This window comes from Pteronotus mesoamericanus, unplaced genomic scaffold, assembly GCF_021234165.1.
Source record: "Pteronotus mesoamericanus isolate MK-2021 breed Mesoamerican mustached bat unplaced genomic scaffold, CSHL_Meso_final contig_33, whole genome shotgun sequence".
Classification (NCBI taxonomy): Eukaryota; Metazoa; Chordata; class Mammalia; order Chiroptera; family Mormoopidae; genus Pteronotus; species Pteronotus mesoamericanus.
In genome coordinates, this window is record NW_026555135.1 from 14,759,005 (window position 1) to 14,781,413 (window position 22,409).

General features: G+C 34.1%; 1 protein-coding gene across 1 annotated transcript in view; it reads left to right on the forward strand.

Moving 5' to 3' along the window:
* Positions 1–22,409, forward strand: part of TYR (tyrosinase) — a 92,442-nt gene that overhangs the window by 15,662 nt on the left and 54,371 nt on the right. Inside the window, exon 3 of the mRNA XM_054576172.1 lies at positions 21,887–22,034. Coding sequence (XP_054432147.1) covers positions 21,887–22,034 — 148 coding nt within the window. The remainder of the gene's footprint in view (positions 1–21,886; positions 22,035–22,409) is intronic.

The following is a 22,409-nucleotide window of genomic DNA, read 5'->3' on the forward strand; positions in this document are numbered from 1 at the left end:
AAAAAATACAGATAAAAAAAAGAAAGCTCTCCAGATAGACCTAGAGATAGATGACATTTTTAGAGAAAAATAGCCTTTGGGACAGGAGAGAGGGAATTCCCCCAAACAAGGAGACAAGAGCTAAAGCAGCTATTGTTACACAAAAGGAAAGAAAGTGCAGGAACAAGGAACAACTCTAATTTAATGGCACATTTCCAACCCTAAACACAGTGCACCTTAGGATCATAGGAGCTTATAACTGGAAGATGCTTTTCAATGTATTCAGTCTAACATCCCATACTTTGCTGAGAGGCCCAATATGGTGTGTCCCTATGTGGCCATCCAAAGACTGAGATTAACCCACCTCACAAGGGAGAACAGGAAGTTCTTTAGGCTAAGAAAAAAAATATGTACTACCATTCAATTTAAAGAGCCCTTCATAATCCTGGCATTTCAGGAATTTATGGAAGTACAAGTACATACAAAGATGATTATTACACAATTTCTGATCTCAAGGACCTCACCATCTAATGAAATGCCACATGAACACCTGAGGAAAACATAATATAATGGTCAGTTTAAAAAATGAGTTTAGAACCCACAGATAAAACAGACATATTTCCCAAGAAGATAAAAATGAAACTCGATCTTGAAATATCAATAATTTCTCACCAAGAAGAGAAGAAGAAGAAAGGCATTTTCAGCAGAGGGAACAACATATGCATTGGACTAGAAGTGTGAAAGTGTGAGGTTAGTTACAAAAAAATGAGAATGGTATATGGCTAGAATATTAAGTTTGTAGTGGGAAATAACAAGAGGTATAGAGTCCAGAATATACCATAAATACCAGTGTTTCTTCATTTTCTCTGGAAGAAGAAAAATATAGTCCCCTAAGTATACATCCACAATTCCTATATAATTAAGAAACTAAAGGGTAATCTATGTAAATGGCTTTCATATCTTCCCTATCAAAGAGATACATTTGAAAACCCAATGTTTAAATATCATGGTATAATGTTCATATCTTCAAGAATATGTCTACATATCTTGTTTTGTGAAACACTTCCATAGACAATTGGAGTAATGAGGGTTTTTAAGCAGTGAATTGATATGATTCTACCTATATTTCAGAAATATATGAAGCTAGTGGCCTTAGCAGAATGAAGAAAGAGGGATCAATGAGCTAATGAGAGGAGGGTAGGTGGCAAGGGCTTGTTTTAAGGTGGGGACAATGAGATGAAGATGAGGTGGTTAGGGTGCAGAACCTCTTGTATACTCTAGAGCGAAGAGTCCAGAAGCTCTTCTTGGTGGGTGAGCAGGAGGTAGAAAGGTGAGAAACACATTGAGAATGATTCTGAAATGTCTGCCATTGATTTCTAATAGTCTGTCTTTGTTTTGTCCTCTTAAGCTATATCCCATTAAAAAACAGAGTTCATCTTCATATAACTTCTAAAAACCTGCTATGATAATTCTCCAGGACCCTTTTTCCCCTCCTGCAATCCTTTAGTCCTTTCTAATTTATTGTGACTGTCAACTATGTTACTTGGAAGTATCTTACCTCTTCATTTGCCAGAATTCCTTGAGGAACAGTCTAGAAACTGGTAAGTTAACTCTGATCCTTAATAAAAGGTTATGGAAGTTTCAAAATTTTGAATACAGTTTTAAGGTAACAGTGTGAATATTTGAAGAGAAAGGCCAGCAGCAAGTCACAATGAAGTCTCAAAGGATAACTTTCTTCTCAGTGTCCCTGCCTGGAAAAGGACTTTCTTAGGACATCCAGAAATGATCACAATGACTATAAATAAATAAATTAATTAAATTGAGACTGATTACGTAAACCAGAGTGCCAGGGAGATTACTTAAGCAGGGTGAGACATTCTAGTGACGGCAATGCTCACACCCTTTCCGATATATCTTCACCAACTCTGAGGGAATCAGGAAGCTGAGTAGCTTGATATAGATTGGTGAATGCTGACTCAGAACAGAGGTGGGAGGTTTTGACAGAGACTCCATCTAGACCAGGAAAACTTTTCCAAGTCTGGGTTAATTAACTCCCCAGAATTACCACCTAGGCAATCTTGTTGATATTCTAATCAGGCAATAATTCTGATCATAATAACTATAGTAACAATCTTTATATACCAGACATTCTAATTTCTCACTATATTACTTAGTCCTTACAACAGGCTTATGATATTTAATATTCACTGGTTAAAGCACCATCTTCAGTGAAGTAGTTACTCTAGTGAGTTTAGGCCACTATCTGTCTCTTTCTAGTTGAATGAGCTAACTCAGCCATTTGATTCAAAGCATAACCTTTTGTCTCAGGGCAAAGAGGGGCTGTCCTATAACATGTAGGGAACTCAAACCAGTGTCCTGTGTATTACTTTCCAAGTGGGTTTACTTTAAATGTGATTCCTTAATCAAGAGATTACATTAACTTCCAAAAAGCCTGAAATAAAATAGGGACTGCTATATGATGAGGAAGACTTTGTCAATGTGTATAAATATGTTAAGATATCTAGGGCAGAAGCTACTCTCAGGAAAGAGTTAAGACCTAGGTACTAGGTTCACAAAAATAAATGAATCATAATTGCTGTATACACAAATACCTATTAAATTTTCAATCAATGCCTTGTTTCCCAAAGCAAAAAATTGGCAGCATCAGAATATATTCATTGTATTTCATTGTCAGAAACTCTAGTCGGGACTCACTGATATAGCCTGATAGAAACTGTCACTATATAACATTAGGGGACATTTTACGTTTTGCAGAGATGGATTTCTTTAGAACCAGAGACATTGCTCTGATATCTAGGTGGTATAAACTCACACTTTTATATATTTTTCAGAAAGAAAACACAATTTAAAAACAGAATAGTTTAAAATTTGGGGATATTATTGCTTGATACTCAGTAAACTTATAGCAGCAAGTGCAATAATGATATAACCTAGGCAATCTCTGTTAAAAAAAAAAAAGGCTGTCATTCACCATATAATTAAAAACGTACAATGTCTTCAAATGACTCCTCCATTTCTTCCATATTCTACTAGTTGTACTGCCATGCAAATTGTTCTTGCCATATATGAATACTGAGAAAGTTATTTTTTTAAGGCATGTGCCATCTTTGCTATGAATTAAAAGGTGCATGTGGTGGGCACACAATGCAATATACAGATGATATATAATAGAATTGTACACTTAAATTTTATATAACTTTATTAACTACTGTTACCCCAATAAATTAATTTTTAAAAAGAGAAAAAAACATTACAAAGAACTTTGAAGAACTAAAAACTGTAACAGAAAACCACTGTTCATTATAACCATACAACTTTATAATAGACATGTATCACTTGAATAAAAATTTAAAAGAAAAAAAGATAAAGTAAAAAGTAAAATAAAAGGTGCTGGTATTATGTACTGAAGAATACCATTTTAGGAGGTTACGTTGGAGAGAGAAAGACAAAAAACTCCCCAGATTGGGGAAGGGCCCTTTAAAGTGCATTGAAACACTAGTTTTGAAGCTATGTAGTACAATATTTAAGCCTCAATTCTAACATTATGAGCACCTCCTCTCTCATTTTAAAAATGTATTTAGTAATTACATATTTAGACTACTGTGAAGATGTATAAATACCTAGCTTCTACTACATATACATGAAATGTCTCCCTTTTCCCCCACTCCTGTCCTCTCTGTAATCTTCAGGCATCTTCTCAACTTTCCTTAAAATTTAGCATAGGCTATTAGTCTTCACAATATATATTTACTCATAATAGATAGCTTTCATTCAATTTTTTATCATTTGAATTCACTGTTGTGGAAAATGGCTGTTTGCTAAAGAATAATCTAATTTTTCCAATAACTCAACTGAAAAACCTAGAATACTTTTGAGGAGCAAAATAAAAATTCACCTCTTCTAAGTATAGAGTTAGCATTGTGCATACACAGATTTTACTTCCTTGGGACAAATCTCAGAAGAAGATGCCACCACTCATTAATAGTAAACACTACAAAAAAAATTCTATTTTTATGCATTTATTCATTTAGCACATATGAAAGACTTCAAAGTAGCAAAGCCAAATTATCTGTATCCCATGTATCTGTAGGACTGTTTTGTAATCTTCTGCAGTGAATGATCTAAATATTTTGGTTTTAGTATCTATTTACAACTCTTACAGTATGTGGAAACTCCAACAAACTATTGTTTATGTAGGTTACATTTATAGCTACTTCCCATTTTTTGAAATTTAAACCGAGAAAATTTGAAAATATTTATTGATTTACTAAAATAACAAAAATTAACTATTACATGTTAGTAAAAATAACAATTAAAATATATATCAAAAAATAGTAAGTGGCATGGCACTGCTTCATATTTCTGGAAGAATAAAGAAGATAACTTGATTCAATGCCTGATTCTATACTCAATATATTATAATATGGTGTTTGGTTCAAAAATTTGAAGAAAATCCAGTCTCACACAGATATAAAATTGGAACAAGGAACAAGGAAATCTCATACATTAATGAAAAAATAATCAATAGACAGTAACACTGAGATGACAGAGTGGAAACACATTGCAGTCCTAAATATGTATGTACCAAAGGAGCTCCAAAATATATGAAGCAAAGATAATAGAACTGAAAGGAAAAATAGACAAATCCACAATTGTAGTGGAAACTTTAATACCCCTTTCTCAATAATTAATAGGACTTGAGATAAATTACAAGGATATAGAAGAACTCAACAACACCATGAACCAAAAGTATTTAATTGATATTTATAGAACACTTTACCCACCAACAAAAGGATAAACATTCTTTTGCATGTTCTCAAAACACATATTAAGATACAGCATATTCTACACCATAAGATAAATCTCAACAAAATAAAAGACTTGAAGTCATATGGATTGTGTTTTCCTACCTTAACAGAATCAAACTAGAAATCAATAATGTAAAGATAACAAGAAAATGTTCAAAAATAGAAAAGAAAAAAAACAACCACAGACTAATATCCCTCATGCATGTAGATGCAAAAACCCTTAACAAAATAATAACAATTAGAATTTAGCAGTATATAAAAAGAATTCTACATTATGAATAAGGTGAAATTTATTCCAAAAAGGTTAGTTCAATATACAAGCATTTTATATGGCATCTTGACTTTTTCAGTGACAGCATCCTGGCTGTCATACTGCATTAGTTTTTCAAAGTGTTACCATTTGGTAATTTGAATAAAGGGCAATGGGATCTTTATTATTTCTTAAAATTGCATGTGAATCTAGAGTTACCTCAAAAATAAAAATTTAATTAAAAATTACTAAACAAAAAATACAAACAAAATGTTTTAGGTGAATATTTGAAATTTACTGTTAAATAAATGAAACAAAAGGCCACGATACTAAGAACTTTCTTTTGTCAAGGTAAAGTTTTGTGCATTGACATTTATTGATTCATAAACATGAAGAGATACAATTTGCAGCACTACCCAAGATAACATTACAATTATTGGTTACTGGGGTCCAGCCTCGGCGGGTCTCAGGGTCCCTGAAGGCAAGACAGCGTCGGGGAAGAAACAGAGGGAGGCAGTAGGGTGAGGTGCAGGAGGACAGCCAGACTTGTGAGTCTTTAGAACCAACCAAGGTCATAGAGGGCTCAGCAGTCCTAGTGGCTGTTCCATGGAGATTTAGCTTTAAGCCATACACAAAGAGGAGGATTTCTATGTATTTGTTCCCAAGTACTTAAATCATAATACCTAACTAACTTCCCAAGCCTTTTCACCCACTTGTCTCCATTAATCCATGCTCCTGTCCAGGGTATTAGAGGGGATGGTCTCCATAATTCTGGGAGGGGATGTCCTACCAGGGGGAACTCTCAATAGAACTTTTCTCCACTGTTCTGGCAGCTGGTCTGCCCAATGTCTAATACTGACTTTCCTGACAGGGGAAGTGAGAAGCAGCGAGGTGTTTCATGGGCTTTTGCTCTGCAATTAGTAATTCTTTCTGGGCAATATCAGGGGAAGTGTGCAGGTTTTTAGCAGTAGAATACAGGTGCCATAAAATCCCACCACCAAACACCAATAATAGCAGGCATGCAAGGAGGGATGACCGAGAGACCCAGCCGTGGCTGCTTCTGTTATGCAGTCGCGCCTCATTCGTCCCAACTATGTCAAGGGTCGGCTGTTGGTCAGCTCCCGACAATTGGTATGTGGAAAAGCAGGCTTAGGGAAAATAATATAGATTTTATTTTCAATGTTGCATTCCAGAAATAGCTATTATCAATTTCTTTTACACCAGTTTAAGATTAATGAAATAATGCCACAGAGAATAAAGTAATTCCTCAATAATTTACATACAACTCACCTGAACCTACAGATTGTTTACAGAGAATTTCCTTAACTATACATCATATTTCTAGTAGATCTATAATTAACTAAACCTATGATTTTGTGTATATCTTTAAAATATATTTATTATTGTTCAGAACCATTCTTCTTAGCTATCCTTACTTTGTTTTCACTTATGAACATGAAAGCATTAACAGTTGCTTTTTTTGTATGGTCATATTTTATTAAGAAATGAATTTTCATATCAATTCATAATGGCCACTATTTATCTTATAGAAAGATAGGAAATACAAACCTTTTAATGAGGCAATGGCCAAGTGGTTGAGTAGGCTAGCTTCCTGGTTAAGACAGAGCCTTACTCCTATCTTTAAGTCTTACGGTTGAGTCAAATTTCTGGTTTAGCAAATATATAAATATATATAAATATAATATGTTATATATTAATATATAACACATTATATATAAAATAAATGTTATATATAAAATATTTATATATAAAATGTAATAATATATAAATATATATACATATATTTACATATATAAATGGTTAAATGTCATTGGCTTTGGGAATCTGATATAAGTAGTCTAAAGAAGGCTTTTAAATGAGTGATTTATTTTTTCTCCAAAGGCATCTGTGTAGAGTAGGATAAATAGAAAAGTTGATCATTAGTCTAAGCTTTTTGGGAAATAATAGATGGTACATACTTTTTTAGAACTTCAAAATACATCTTAGAATAAGGGATCTGAGAAGTTCTACAATATAGTGGTTTGTTTTGATTTGTTAAATCCCAAATATTTCCAACTAATTAGACTATAAAACCCACCCACCACTATCACCTTGTGTCTTTGATTTTCCCAAACATGCTTTTAAAATCTTTGGGTTTACAAATTTCCAAAAACATACTTGGGAAAATCTGCTCTAAAATTAAAATGTTGTTTCTACAAATATCAAGGATCAGCTCTAGTCTCCATCTTTTTAGATCCAATTGATTTTACGCCAAAAACTATGAATAATTATCCTTTCCTTCCGTATAGTTATGTTTCAGCAGATCAAAATGGTGGTTCATTTATTAAGATATAGGCCACTAGAAATTTGTAGTACAGACTTAGTTAGATCCAAGGGAAAAAAATGTGAGAAGCTTATCTCCAATGCTAAGTATATGGTGAGATGCTGCTTTTCTCAAGACAAAATCCAACCAATTCTTAAAATTCATTAAGGTTAATGCATTTTACAACTTGAAGGACATCACTCAGTTTTTGGGTTTTTTTTTTGCATTGTGATCTAGAGAATAAAAGTATCATAAAATATAATGTAAATGGTATTCCCTAGCATTTTGCTTTTTTACTATGCTGTAAATCTGTCCCTATAACAATTAAAAGCTAAAAAAAAATAGCTAATATTTATTGAGAGGTTACTGAGTGTTAGGTACTTTAGTAAACAATTTACCTACCTTTTATAAACTGCATCATAAGTGGTAAGTCCTATTTATAACCCACCTTATATAGCTTTTGAAAATATATCAAAAAGGCAAAGTCATCTGCTTATGGCAACATAGATTATAAGTGCCAGAGCTGGAATCTGAAATTTAGAATTATGATCAGTATGCTAACATTCTCAAGTGAGAGATCACTTGAATTTAAGACATGATGAGACCCTGGTAAGTCATTCAATTTCACATAGCACATCTTTTTATCTATAAAATGAAGATAATATTTCTCTACTATCTCTGAGTGTTTCTGTGAGTATCAAATAAGATCTTTGTTAAATGTGGAGAGCCTCTACAATGAAGGCAATCTTTTTTAGTATTTATTGAAGGTATTAGAATGTTGTTATCTTTTATTGATAATTTTAACTCAAACTATATTCGTTTTTCCTTTCCCTCCTGTAGTAAATTCAGAACCTTGTGACAGTGACCTCAGAATGGGTGACTTTCCAATAGAAATTCTGAAATCTTGTGAAGGTGGAATTATAACTTTAGCGCTTAAATGAGTAGAAGAGAATATATTAATAAAAAGTCTCAATTTATAGGTAGAAATGCTTTAAATATGATAAATGAACAAGATAAGCAGCATCACTTATAGAAACACAAAATGCAACTGTAGTTCTATGTATTCTGAGATTCCGCAGGCCATTAGTTTAATGGGATATTGCTGAATTAATCCAGGTCTCCTATTAATTAAGGCTCCCTTTAAAATACTGTAAGAAAGAAAGAACAAATAATGTGGCTTTAAAAAGATAGATATCACTTTGTTCTTATGAAACAATGCAGAGACAAATAATCCAGGACAGAGAGTGCAGGTCTACCATCCTCAACTCCCAGCCATCTCTAGATCTTCATTCTAATATCTCTATCTTAGGTAGCAGGAAGGGCACAAAGTGGGACGCGGAGCGCATGTCCATTCCTATTTAAAGGCATAAATGAGAAGTGTCTATCATCAATTCCATTTTAGTCCTATGGTCCAACAGGTAAAGCCACACTTGGCTCTAAAAGGAAACTGAAAAATGTAATTGCCTAGCTATCTGCCCTACTACATCTAGGATATTCATTATTAGTAAAAAGAGAAAAATAGTGGAAAAAGTAGCAATTTCTAACACAACCCCTTTTCCTATAACAAAGTACCCAGTCTATGGTACTTGGTTATAGTAGCCTAAACTGACTAAACCATAGGGGCTGTAACAAACAAACCACCAAATTTTAGTGGCCTAACCTAATAACAATTGATTTCTTGTTCACGCAATGTCCAGTTTAGATGTTAATATTTGGTGAATGACCTTTTACATGGGCACTTTGGTGACTCCACTATTCCCCAGCTCTCTGATGGATCCTCCACATCTTTTGGGGCAATAAGGGAACAGTGTGTTTAGAGAGTCCTACAGAAGGAATATGTGGCCTACCTACCTTCTGCCCACATGCCCCTGGCCACATTGCATTCACAGGGTCACATCTGAATATGAAGTTGGTTGCACATCCAGGAGTTTGAGGAAATAATCTTCATGAACACATTGAATGGACATGTTGGGTCTTTCTATTTGAGCCTTTTCAGCTTTTCCCCCTATAGGAGTTAGTAATTGCTTAGGGTTTTAGCTTGGTACTGAGCTACCTTATTTATATTCTAGCCTCAATTCTTGGCTGAAAAAGATAATTTATTTTCTCTCATTTGTCATTGCTTTATTTTCCCTCCCTCCTACAATATTTTTCCACTTATCCAATTCTTTCCCAAGTAGAAAAAGGCCATGAAATTCTGTTCTATTAACCATTGTGTATTCTCCTTTCTAATGGCATCTCTCAAAGTATATTTCATAATTTGTGGATGAATCATTGTTTTCATTAACATGCTTTGTTTGAGTGAAGAATAACCTAGCTCTTATCTCCTAACTTCTATTATCATCTCCATACTGAGAAATATCATGGATATTTTTCATACAAGCTGCTTAATTCTTTCTCTATATCTAATTAAGTACTCCATCAGGGGAATATTGAGACAATGGCCTAATAAATGAGAACATAAGAGCCAGGTTCAGAGCTATGACCTATCTTAGACACAAACCATAGAATGTTATGGGCACATTCCAAAAATTTTTAGCTTAACTAATTTCAAAATTATGTTAGCAAATGGAGTTACATGTTTTAGAAAGAGAAATAAATAGTCCATATTTATTTATTCAACAAACATTTATAAAGCATCCACTGTGTGCAGGCACTTTGCAGAACACAAGAATAACTGTGAATGTGATACAAATCCTTCTCTTTTGGAACTTACAGTCTAATTAAGAACTGAACCTTTAATACCTAATTATAATCTAAAGGGAGTAAATGACTAAAAAGAGGGAAGTATAAGTGTTATTAAATAGCGGTACCTAATCAAGTGTTTATTGTAAGAGAAAACCTAACTGAAGATCTGATATCCTCAAGGATGAGTTGAAGCAAGTCAGGTAAAATGCAAAGAAGAAAAGGGGGAAAAGTTACAAGTACTTTCCAATAGCCTAATAAAATAGTCTTACAAATTTCAGAGTCCTGTGGATGTCAACATTTTTCTACTCCTAAAACTTTTCACATTTATTATTTTAGTTACTCTGCTCAAAAGCCTTATAACATTTGCTATTACATTCCTCTCACAGATGAGGAAACTGAGATTCAGAGAATTTAAATAATTTGACATTGTCATACAGCTAATAGGTACAAAACTGGATCATCAACAGGGGAGGTCATGTCCCCAAGTCTTCCAAATACAGTGACCTAATTTTAGAGGAAGCAGAGAGCAATGGTTAAGAGTCAGACTCTCTGGGTGAAAATCCTAATACTATCTCTTACTAGCCAGATGACTTTTAACAAGTTTCACCTGTCTTTACTTGAAGTCCTTCATTTACAAATTGAAGATAATAACAGTACCTACCTCATGTGTTGTTAGCAAAGATTACTCCAGTTAATATTTGTAATATACTTAGAACAGTCCCTGTAATAGGAAAATGTCATTAATAAAGTCACTCTTGCATGCCAACACACTGATTTTCTAGCTCCATAAAGAAACCAAACTTTAAACAATGGAGTAGACTAGCATTTGAGAACTCTTAGCAGATAAAAATTGTTTCAGAAAAGCATTAGTCCAAAATTGAACTGACACCCAAAGTATAACAAAGTGATAGTACTTTCTACTTCGAATTACTTTTTAAAAGCAATCTCTAAGCTGCAATTATACCTTCCACAAATATTTGAAACTCAGGGAATTAAATTTGACAGAAACAAACATTGGTCTTCAGGAGGTGAACATCTGTCTTATACTTGCATATCGGTGGCACTACCAAAGAATTCCAGCCTTTGTGTTTTGTGACAAGAATCAGATTCATCTGGCTGATTGTATGCCATCTGAAGTACTATGATAGGAAGCTTCTAAAGTCTCCAAAGGGAGAGGGAGCCTGGAAGCCACTGTGAAAGGCTTTCTCTACCCTGTCAAGTATATCATGGAAAACTGGCCTGGATCAGGTGCCTCAGTTTTTTTCAGCATTTTTATGGGGGAAAAAAAAGTAAAACAAAGGTACTCTTAGGACTAGAAAAAAACTAGAAAAGAATATTCCCATCTTTTTTATATAGTTACTATGAGCACTAATTTTTATAAGAACATAGGAAACACTTAGCCTAATGCCGACCAACCAAGAGTTGAAAGTACAGTAATGTCAGGAATTTGTTGTCAAATGGTAATTAAGTAATAGTAACAAAGAGAAATAGAAAATGTATGCATCATATTTCATTTATAATTAAATTGTGCAGATGAGACTTTGTGATATGTAATGAGGAAACAGTATTAGAAATTGAAGGTTGATAAATGTGAACACACCTGTGAAAAATTCAAAGATATTTTCAAGTGACTTTATTTTATTTTTTAAGTAATTTTAATAAAAGTATCTTAAAAATAATTACCCTTAATTTACTATAAGTAGAATCTTTATTATGTTTTCCTGCAACTAACTTTATTTAATGTTAACTTTTTATCAGTGGCATATCTATGCTCTTATTATACACTCATAGCAGTAATCCCTATATATGTTTATAGATATGAAAGATAAAAACAAAATAGTATAAAGAGAAGAACATGGGATTCGATATTTGAAGACTGAAGATATAGCTTTTGAATTAGCCATTCAGAAAATGTGTGACCTTTAATATGTCATCTAGATTCCCCAAGCTCTGTTGTATCTTCATCTGAAGTATAAGCTTGTTCATACTTACTCTGTCCCCCTTCGGTGAGGAACATCCAATAGTGTGCTGGAGTTGACACATCTGCTATGAGAGTTGATAGCCTCTTTTTCAAACTCTTTACTCAGGGACATTAAGTTGATACTTTGAAATGAACAATCATGAAATACTTATACCATAAAAGCTGACAGAAATTACAAATCAAAATATTCTCCATATTCCCCCTGACTTCTCCTCTGAGATTTAATTCTTAATCTATTGCTACTATACTACTGGGATTGCCTAATGAGAAAATGTGCCTGAAAGTGTTTTGTGACCTATAATATGTAGTGCAAATAATGTTTGTTATAATATTCATTATGGAAAATTATAGATATGGAATATGTGACTTGCATATTAAAATATCATTAAGTGATCTTGCCTAATTAAAAAGCAAAGATATAAGTGAGATAGTAGGACACATTTAAATGATTTAATTGACTTGTATATTATGGAAAGGGCCTATCTAATCAAGCCAATGAAGGGTTGTTACATAGAAACTTTGCAAGGCAACTGACTGTCTGTTTGGGACTAATGTGGTCTTTCTGAGCACCAGGATACGCTACATAATTTGTAGGACCCGGTGAAAAATGAAAACATTGGACACCTCATTTGAAAATTATTAAGAATTTCAAGATAGCAATATCAGAGAAAATTAAACCAAGCATGGGCACCTCTGGGTAACTCAGTTGCATGCTTATGAAGCTGGCCTACCTAGTACACAAGACTTTCAGTGCTAAAACCAGAGCAGCCTGGGGGAAGACACTAGGATAATTAGTTACTCTAACTTTGTTTAAAAAATGGTTAGTATTAATATATTTTAAATGTTTTAGCTTACCCAATGAAATATATTAAAAAATACCAAGTATTATCAATTCAGTCATAAGAGCAGAAAGAGAATAGAGCTTAAATAATACTTTTGTTTATAAAGATCTTTGCTTATTTCAGTCTGCACAACTTAGTGAACTAAATTATTTTGCTGTGTGGTTCAATGTTCCCAAGTCTTTCCAAATACACAAATCTATCCTTAGACTATAGAAAGCCATTATCTAATTTTATCTTAAAGCAAGTTTCAGACAAATTTTAAATGAATAAATAGATAATTTTTCTCGGTGTTTAAGATAATTCTATAGATGTGTTTATAAATTGGAAATAAGATCAAAGAAATGTCGAAGGACATCACTGGATGATACAGTTATTTAAAGCAAAAGATTAGACATGTGCATGCACACACACACAACACACACAAACAAACATTGAGGTTACCCAGAGAAATTAATTTGATGTTTAAAATAATAAACAATTTAAAGTGAAAACACATGAAATAGTTCTGTTTTTCTCCTGTGCTGAGTTTACAGAGAGGACTATGACTCATTATGACTGATTCATGTTGTCTTTGTGCAAAAACTGAAAATAATTAGAGCAGTAGTTCTCAAACTCAGTGCATATTAGAATTTCCTGGAAGACTTATTAATGCACATGGTGGGTCCCACTGACATTCTGATTCAGTGGGTCTCTAGTAGGGGTAGAGCATCTGCATTTCAAACAAGTCTACACATCATGTTGCTGGTTCTGAGACCATACTTTTGATGATCACAGATTTTGTGGAGCATCTGTGACCTTAACTACCATTTAATATGTAATTATATGGCAAGAAACAATCACCCACCACTACATATACTTCATTGCTCTGTTTCTGTAGGTGATAGAATTTCCTGAGTCAAATTAAAAGTATATTCTAATAAATATAAATGCTAATTATTACATTTATGGCTGGAGGACTAGCACTTTATTTGAGAAAACTTGAATTGGAGTAAAAGTTAATGCTTTTTTTTATACCTAAAGACTTGCTTAGATCCAGAATCCTTTCTGATCTATAATATTATATTTCTGCTGCAATTAGTTTAAAATACAAGCCTTTTTAAAGTACCCAGGCCATCAAATAGAACCTCCTAAAATGATTGTGTGTAAACTTGTGAGGCTATGCATGTCATAGTTTTCTGAATTAAGTGACACAGTAGAAATGTAAATTATGGGGAATATAGCCAGTGGCTCTAACAGTCACTTCTCTTCCATCTTCAGGTGACTAATGTATATTTTTCTATCTTACTTTTGTTTTTTTCTCCAATTAAATCTGTGAAACTCTATGAAATATTAAATTGGTTAGAGATTCACTTAAAATACAACTAAATCAAACAAATTAAATGTACTGTGTTCTGAAAATTTAACAACATACTTTTCCACATTTCAAAATCCAACAGGCAAGGTAAAGTATATCTACAGCCCAGCTTCCTAGAAAGGAGCATACTGAATTAAATAAGATGATGTGTGATAATGTCAACCCAGTGCCTGCCACTTAGTAGTTGCTCAATTTTTTAAACATCATCATTTTCAAGGGTCCACACTGGAACAGTTATCAATGTAAATACAGAAGTGACTGATGTGAGGTTTTAAAGGCAGAAGCATTTTTAGACTGTCAGAATATAGGAGGAGAACACTTCAAGTGAAGGAAATAATATATTCAGATAAATAATATATTTAATAAAGGTTTTAAAATGTGAGTTCAAGTTTAAAGGAGGGAGAGCAATTTAGCTTATGTTGGTGAATTCAACCCTGGTTGCACATTAAAATCACCTGAGGTGTTTTTAAAACTCCAAGTGCCTGAGCCCAACTCTGTACAATTAAACACGAATCTCCAGAGATCGGAGCTACAGGCATCAATATTAAATAAACACTCTCAGAGTACTACTAGGAAAGAAATGAAAGAGAAAGAGACAGATTGATAAGTTGAAATTTCTTATTGTTATCACTAGCCTGAAACTGTGTTTCTTTTTTTCTTTTTTCTTTTATTATTATTTTTTAATTTAATTTATTTTCTTTATTTTTTCAAATACATTTGTCTCTGCCTTCCCCCCACCAACTTCCCCTGCCCCCGCCCCCCGCCTCTCCCTCAATCCTTCCCCTTTGGTTTTGTCCTTGATACCTTGCTACACATTCCCTGACCCTCCCATTCCTTTCCTTTTCCCCGTGCCCCCCTCCCTCCATCCCTCTTGTCTCTGTTCATTTCTTTTCCTTCCAGTGTTGTTGGTCTTATTTTCCTTGCATCTTTGTATTGTTGGTTAGGTTCCACTTATAGGTGAGATCATACAGTATTTGTCTTTCACCCCCTGGCTTATTTCGCTTAGCATAATGCTCTCGAGTTCCATCCATGCTGTTGCGAAGTTCAGTAGTTCTTTCTTACTTTCTGCTGTGTAGTATTCCATTGTGTAAATGTACCATTGTTTTTTGATCCAATCATCTACTGATGGGCATTTAGGTTGCTTCCAACACTTGGCTATTGTAAATTGTGCTGCTATGAACATTGGGGTGCATAGGTTCTTCTGAATTGGTGTTTTGGGATTCTTAAGGTATAGTCCCAGCAGGGGAATCACTGGATCAAAAGGCAGTTCCATTTTCAGCTTTTTGAGGAAATTCCACACTGCTTTCCACAATGGCTGCACCAGTCTGCATTCCCACCAGCAGTGTACTAGGGTTTCCTTTTCTCCGCAGCCTGGCCAGCACCTGTTTTTTGTGGATCTGTTTATGATGGCCATTCTGATCGGTGTGAGGTGGTACCTCATGGTGGTTTTGATCTGCATTTCTCTGATGGCTAGTGATGCTAAGCATTCTTTCAAATGCCTCTGGGCCCTCTGTATCTCCTCCTTGGAAAAGCATCTGCCCAGGTTCTTTGCTCATTTTTTGATTGGATCGTCTGTCTTCTTGGAGTGGAGTCGAGTGAGTTCTTTATATATTTTGGAGATCAAACCTCTATCTGATGTATCATTAGCAAATGTATTTTCCCATAGGGTTGGCTCCCTTTTCATTTTGCTGATGTTTTCTTTAGCCGTGCAGAAGCTTCTTATTTTGATGAGGTCCCACTTGCTTATTCTTTCCTTTATGTCCCTTGTTTTAGGAGATATATCAGTGCAAAAATTGCTGCGTGGGATATCTGAGAGTTTCCTGCCAATGTTCTCCTCTAGGACTTTTATGGTGTTGCGACTTATATTTAAATCTTTTATCGATCTTGAGTTTATTCTTGTGTATGGTGTCAGCTCATGATCCAATTTCCATTTTTTGCATGTAGCCATCCAGCTCTCCCAACACCATTTTTTGAATAGGCTATTATTGCTCCATTTTATGTTTCTGCCCCCTTTGTGAAATATTAGATGTCCATATAGACCTAGGCTTATTTCTGGGCTTTCTATTCTGTTTCACTGGTCTATGGGTCTGTTCTTGTGCCAGTACCAGATTGTTTTGAGTATAGTGGCTTTGTAGTAGAGTTTGATGTCCGGTATTGTGATCCCTCCTACTTTGTTTTTCTTTCTCAAAATTGCTGCGGCTATTCGGGGTCATTTATGGTTCCATATAAATTTTTGAAATGTCTGTTCTATTTCTGTGAAGTACATCATTGGTATCTTAATATGGATTGCGTCTGAAACTGTGTTTTTTAATTTCTGGTGGGAATGTAGCATGCAGATTTAAAGGCATAGCACAGAGTAATTTGGGCAACTGTCATTGTCCTTCCCAAAGAACTTTGAGCCATTTTGGCATCTGTGACTGCTAACAAGGTCCCTGCTGGCTTTTTAGACTTTCTACCCATGGGGAATCCTTGGACAAAAGTGCAGTAATAACACATTCTGCACTTTGCAGTTAATGGATGAAAATAGCAAGTCAGTAAATTCATTTCATAGTACATATGAAAAAGGTTTCTAAGGTGTGTCAGCAAGTCAGAATTTGATTAGACACAATCAAATTCTGGTGTACAGGAAAAAAGCATGGGTTTTGAAATCAATCAGAGCTATATTCCATTCCTTGATTCCCTCAATTACTAGCTTAAATTTTTTATTTATTGAGTTTAATGGTTCATTTTTATTGTATTTTTTCTATTACCATTCACCACCCCTATACCCTCTTCTACCACCTCCTCCTTACCCACTCCCTGCAATCACCACAAGCTAGAATTTAGGTGTGTTATTTAACTTCTATAAACTTAGGTTTTCTCATTTGCAAAATTGGAGCATGGTAATGGTTATATCACAAGTAGTCCTGGGATTCAAATGAGATCACATACATGAAAGATGTTTGAAAAGCTTGTTGTATGAATTATTACTACACACTTGATGTCTAAAATTTCTTCTTTGACTTGCTCGTCTAAAATAGAGTAAAATAGCAACAAGAGAAGCTATTGATGTCAGTGTAATCATTTATTTTTTCCAAAGTGATTTATCACCCAAAGAAATAAATGTGTAAAAAAGTAAAATAGAAAACAGTTTATTGACATTTTTATATTATCCACATCCATGACATTTTCTCTATTTTGTGACTTAAGAATCTGAGGCCACTTTGAAGGCCCCTCATAGATTTTATGGAGAGAAATGTATCCTTCCTATTTCTAGTCACTATAGGATTGTGCAAGTGAAAGATGGTTAAGTATTTTATGATTGGTTTTCTTTTTAACAGAAAGATGTGCAAGGCTCTGCTTTTGCTGTGGAAAATCAAAGAAAAGAATTTGGTCCCTACTCCTGAGGCATTTCCAGTCTACTTGAAGAGACAAGATATACATAATTCATTTAAAATTGTTAATATAATCATGTTGTCTATATTAACAATCTGGTAATCTTTCACAAGGAGACTGAGTATTTGTCCAACCTCTATGTCTGTACTATTTCTGGGCATATATCATAATGTATAGGGTCTGGCACAAATAACACCTCTTTTTATTACAAAATCATAAGCATGTAATTCTGTAACATAACAATATAACACTCAAACACACCATGTGAAATTTTAGGTGAAGTGTTCAAATTGCTGTCCATCTCATGCAAGACATTCACATATCCTACCAACCACACTCAAGTAAACCTTTTGCCAGACCCTGTGTTCTGACAAACCCCATCTGCTTCTTATTCAGATGTCCCTCCTAATAACATTGGAAGCTTTCCTAAATGTAACACCTGGCAAGTTAACAAAAGAAGTGAGTGAAGAAACACTAGTCTTGCTGAAAACACACTTAGAATGGCAGTCCTATCTCCTAGGATCACCCAAGAGCACCTAATGTTGAATGAAGGCATGAAGCAAGCAGGTTTCTGTAAAGTAATGGAGTTCAGGAAGGGAAGAGTGTCTGGTGCTGGAATGGGCCCTGCCAGCAGTAAGTTCTGGCAGAAGAGGCTTTTCTGCTAGCCTTACTAGCTCTCGTGGTAAGCACGCATTTATCAAATTCAATGAACTTATAAAAATGATAGCTGCTACCGAGGAAGCATCCAGTTTGTACCAGATTCTATATTAGGTGTTTCATGTGTGCTATCAAAATTAATCCTCATCAAAATTGTAGAGATAGGCATTAGTTACTCTTTCTCCTACCAATAATGAAACCAAGGTTCAAAGAAGATAACTAACTTGGCAAAGGTCATACTTTCTGAAAGTAATGTAGAATTTAAACTGTGGTCTCATTAGCCCTAAAAGTCCTTCCTCTATAGTGGTACCTTCAAACTTGGATGGACACACTACTGCAGGTTCACTAAGATTCTCTAAAGGGTACACAGCATAGAGAGCTTTAAGGAAATTTATTTCCAGGTCCTCCCCGCAAGAACACTTTGCTGCAATGAATCTGAGTGAGAATACTCCTGAGGCTGCTCCTTTACCATCTCTACTTTCATAGTCTCCCTTCCCTGACTTTTCAGAAGAAAGGCATACCTTTCCCCCATGCCTGAATCCATTCTCAACACAGCACTTTCCCACAAAGAGTGAAAACTTACAAGCAGAGAATTCAAAATACTGTGGCAATGTTGCTGAAGGGAATGACTCGATCAACTAGGTAGCAAAAGTACTGCAAGTCAAGTGATTTGTAAATGAATTTATAATTTATGATTGCTTTCATTAAAGAATTATTTATTACATTGTCAGCTGATGGGTCAGATTATTTAGATCCTGGATCACTTTTGGCATATGTAACTAAAAAGGAGTTCAAATAATTAAGTGAAATTCATATAAATATATTTTTATTCTAACCTAATTATTCATGAGAAGAACGTTTTCTTAGGACTTAAATTTATTTTTAAAAATTTAGAATAGAATTTATGTTGAACTTTATTCTTTCTAATGATGAATACTATTCATTCATTAATCTCTGAATTAATTTTTAATTAACAATTATTGATTCTTTCATCAATATCAAAAAATAAATTTTTAATAAAATTTTACTTTTATATTTAATTATTATTTTATGTATTGATTTGATACAGAGAGAGAGAACCATCGATTTGTTGTTCCACTTATTTATGCATTCAGTTGTTGTGTTTTGTATGTGCTTTCACGGGGGATCAAACCTGCAACCTTGGCTTATAAAGATGATGCTCTAACCAAATGAGCTACCCAGCCAGGGTCTAATAATTATTTCAGGTGTACAAATCACCAGTTATAAAAACAGGTATGGGGAGGTAAAGTACAGCATAGGAAGTATAACCGATAATATTGTAATAACTATGTATAGCGTCAGACGAATTGGGTTAAGTTATATAAATGTCTAATTATTATGTTGTACACCTGAAACTAATCTAGTATTGTGTGTCAATGGTAATTGAAAATTTAAAAATATAGCTAAATTATTTAATGATAACTTAATCCAAAAGATTAGGTTAATGGTCACATGAAATTTTTTACAAGTTTAAATATTTATATCTACAGTTGCAGAAAAGATGGGCTGATGTAACAGCTTTTTAAAAATTTTTTCAAGTATAACATATAACATTTAAATATAACTCTGTGGGAAAATAGAACAAAAGCAAGAGATTAAGTAAAGAAAGGAATCCCCATAAAATTTTAGAGTATAATAAAGTATGTTTAGGTATTTTTACATAAATGATAGTGAATAAGATATATTTTCTAAAAGTGATATTAAATTCTTAGTTTTAAATTTATGCTATTTATAACATCCCTGAAGTCATGTCCTCTGAAACTATTTATAGCTATGATTAAAACATTTAGAAATCTACTTAAAAATAAGTGAGAACATATATAATGTGTAATTTAAAATTTTTAATTTGATGCTACTTAAGAATAAAAGCTGGAAGTCCATTGCTCTACAGAACTTTGCCTTGCATGAAATGTGATTCATTGCTATATGGGAAAGACAGTAAAGCATGCATTTAAGAGCGTGGGCCCTGGAACAAAACAGGCTTGTATTCTAACCTTAGCTCCTCTTACTTGTTTTTTAACCTTAGACAAGTTACTTGACCTCTCTTAGCCCCTTCATTCCAAGTCTATATAATGGAGATGATGAAGATACTTACTTTGTAGGGTCATTCTTAAGATTATATGAAATTAATCATGTCGAACTTTTAGAAAAGTTCCTGCACATAGTGATTGTCAATCATAAAAGCTGACATAGATAAGAGAGTTCAGATGGGATGTAAGTGATTGCTCATGTGCTAAGCTTCCAGTGGTACCAGAGCTGAGTATGATCTCTTAGAATGAATTCAAATAGCTAAAGGAAGGGAATAAATCCACAGGTGAGAGGGCAGAACTACTCTGAACCTCCAAGCATCAAATACAATAGTCAAGAACTATACTTTTAAAAATAAAGAGGTGGATTACAAAATCCTAATTGCATAAAATAAAGCTAGACCTCCCCTGCCCAAATTGTAGTGCCTTCACGGTGCCTATCCTACATTATCATCATCTTACAGTTTCTGCTTGCTTGATATTTATAAATGCTGAAATTCAATAATATGGCCTTGGTCATTTCTCCCTAACTTGGTTCCAGCTTAGAATTTAACTTTGTTACTCTGACATCTTTCTGAGTATTGACCTAATTATTCATGAGAAGAAAGTTTTGAGTCTTGAGTTCTGCTTATATTTTATGTTATTCCTGAGTGAACTTGAATGACATCTTATTCTACCTCTTCCCAGGGAGTATGCGAGAGAGAACACAAAATATCAAGAGCTCAGATCTTGAAGTTGAATTAAAATGAGTTAAAATCCTAACTCTACCACTACTTCCATAGCTAGGGGAAACTCAGATCTTCTCTGAGCCTCAGTTTTCTCTTATTTACAATGGGAATAATAATTTCTAATAGTAAAAGATGCTGTAGATTCAAGGGCATATATCACCAAAAAAAGCATTTATCCCAATTAACATTCAGAAAATAATAGCTCTTAATATAACTATGATTTCTACTGTTAGTATTCCTGATGCAATGAGTGGAACAATTTGATAGAGTTCTAAAATGAATGTTTTGCAAAATCAAACACACCTCTCACCTGATGCCCCCACCTCCCCCCAGACCCCAGACCATTGAAAATGCACAGCGATGTGGAAGGTCATGCATATTATACTTTCTCTGGAACCAGAAACCAAAATTAAAAGTAACCACCAGAACTGGAAAGTAAAAGGACACATGGCAGGCTAGAAAGATCTGTTCTCAGTGTGTTACAGACTGAAGTGAGAATAGCTATGCTGATTATTATTTTAAAAGGTCTAACTACTTTTCAGCATCTAAAGGAAGAACAATAGGCGGAAGCCTCAAAAGGGAGCACAAATTGGCTCGACTTAATTTATCTGATTAATCAGTTCATTGTACCCAGATTAATATCATTCAATTCCAAAAAGATTTATTAAATACTGGGCATAAGAATGTAAAATGTTCCAATACAGAATTAATTTAATTATTCATTTTATGAATTTGAATTAGGCTTTCACTTGTTATTGTAAAACAAATCAAATTATCACTTAGATTTTCAATCACTAACGTTAATAATTTTTTTCAATATTCTTTTTACTAACAGGATTTGCTAGTCCACTTACTGGGGTGGCCGATGCCTCTAAAAGCACTATGCACAATGCCTTGCACATGTATATGAATGGAACAATGTCTCAGGTACAAGGATCTGCCAACGATCCCATTTTCCTTCTTCACCATGCATTTGTTGACAGGTGGGTAGACACTTCTTTATAAATTATGTGCATATTTGTGTTAAATGTAATGTAACTTAAAGTTATAGCTATTCCATTTATTAAGGAACTGTGGTGGTCTGTTGTCTTCAATCAGGTTCTCCCAGAAACAGAACTTAAACTAAGGATTTGAATGTAAAAATTTTATTAAAGTGATTTATTACAGAGAAACCAGAGAGAGAATAAATAAAGCAGGCAAGAAAAGGGAAGAAGCCAAATAAGAGTACAGCTTCAGTCAAAATCCCAGACTCAGTCAGATCTTGGTAGAGTGTAAAGTACACCTCAGTTTGTACTTAAAGGAAACAGACAAAGGAACCAATTTTTTGGACTCCCATATTGAATAGCCATGAACTACAG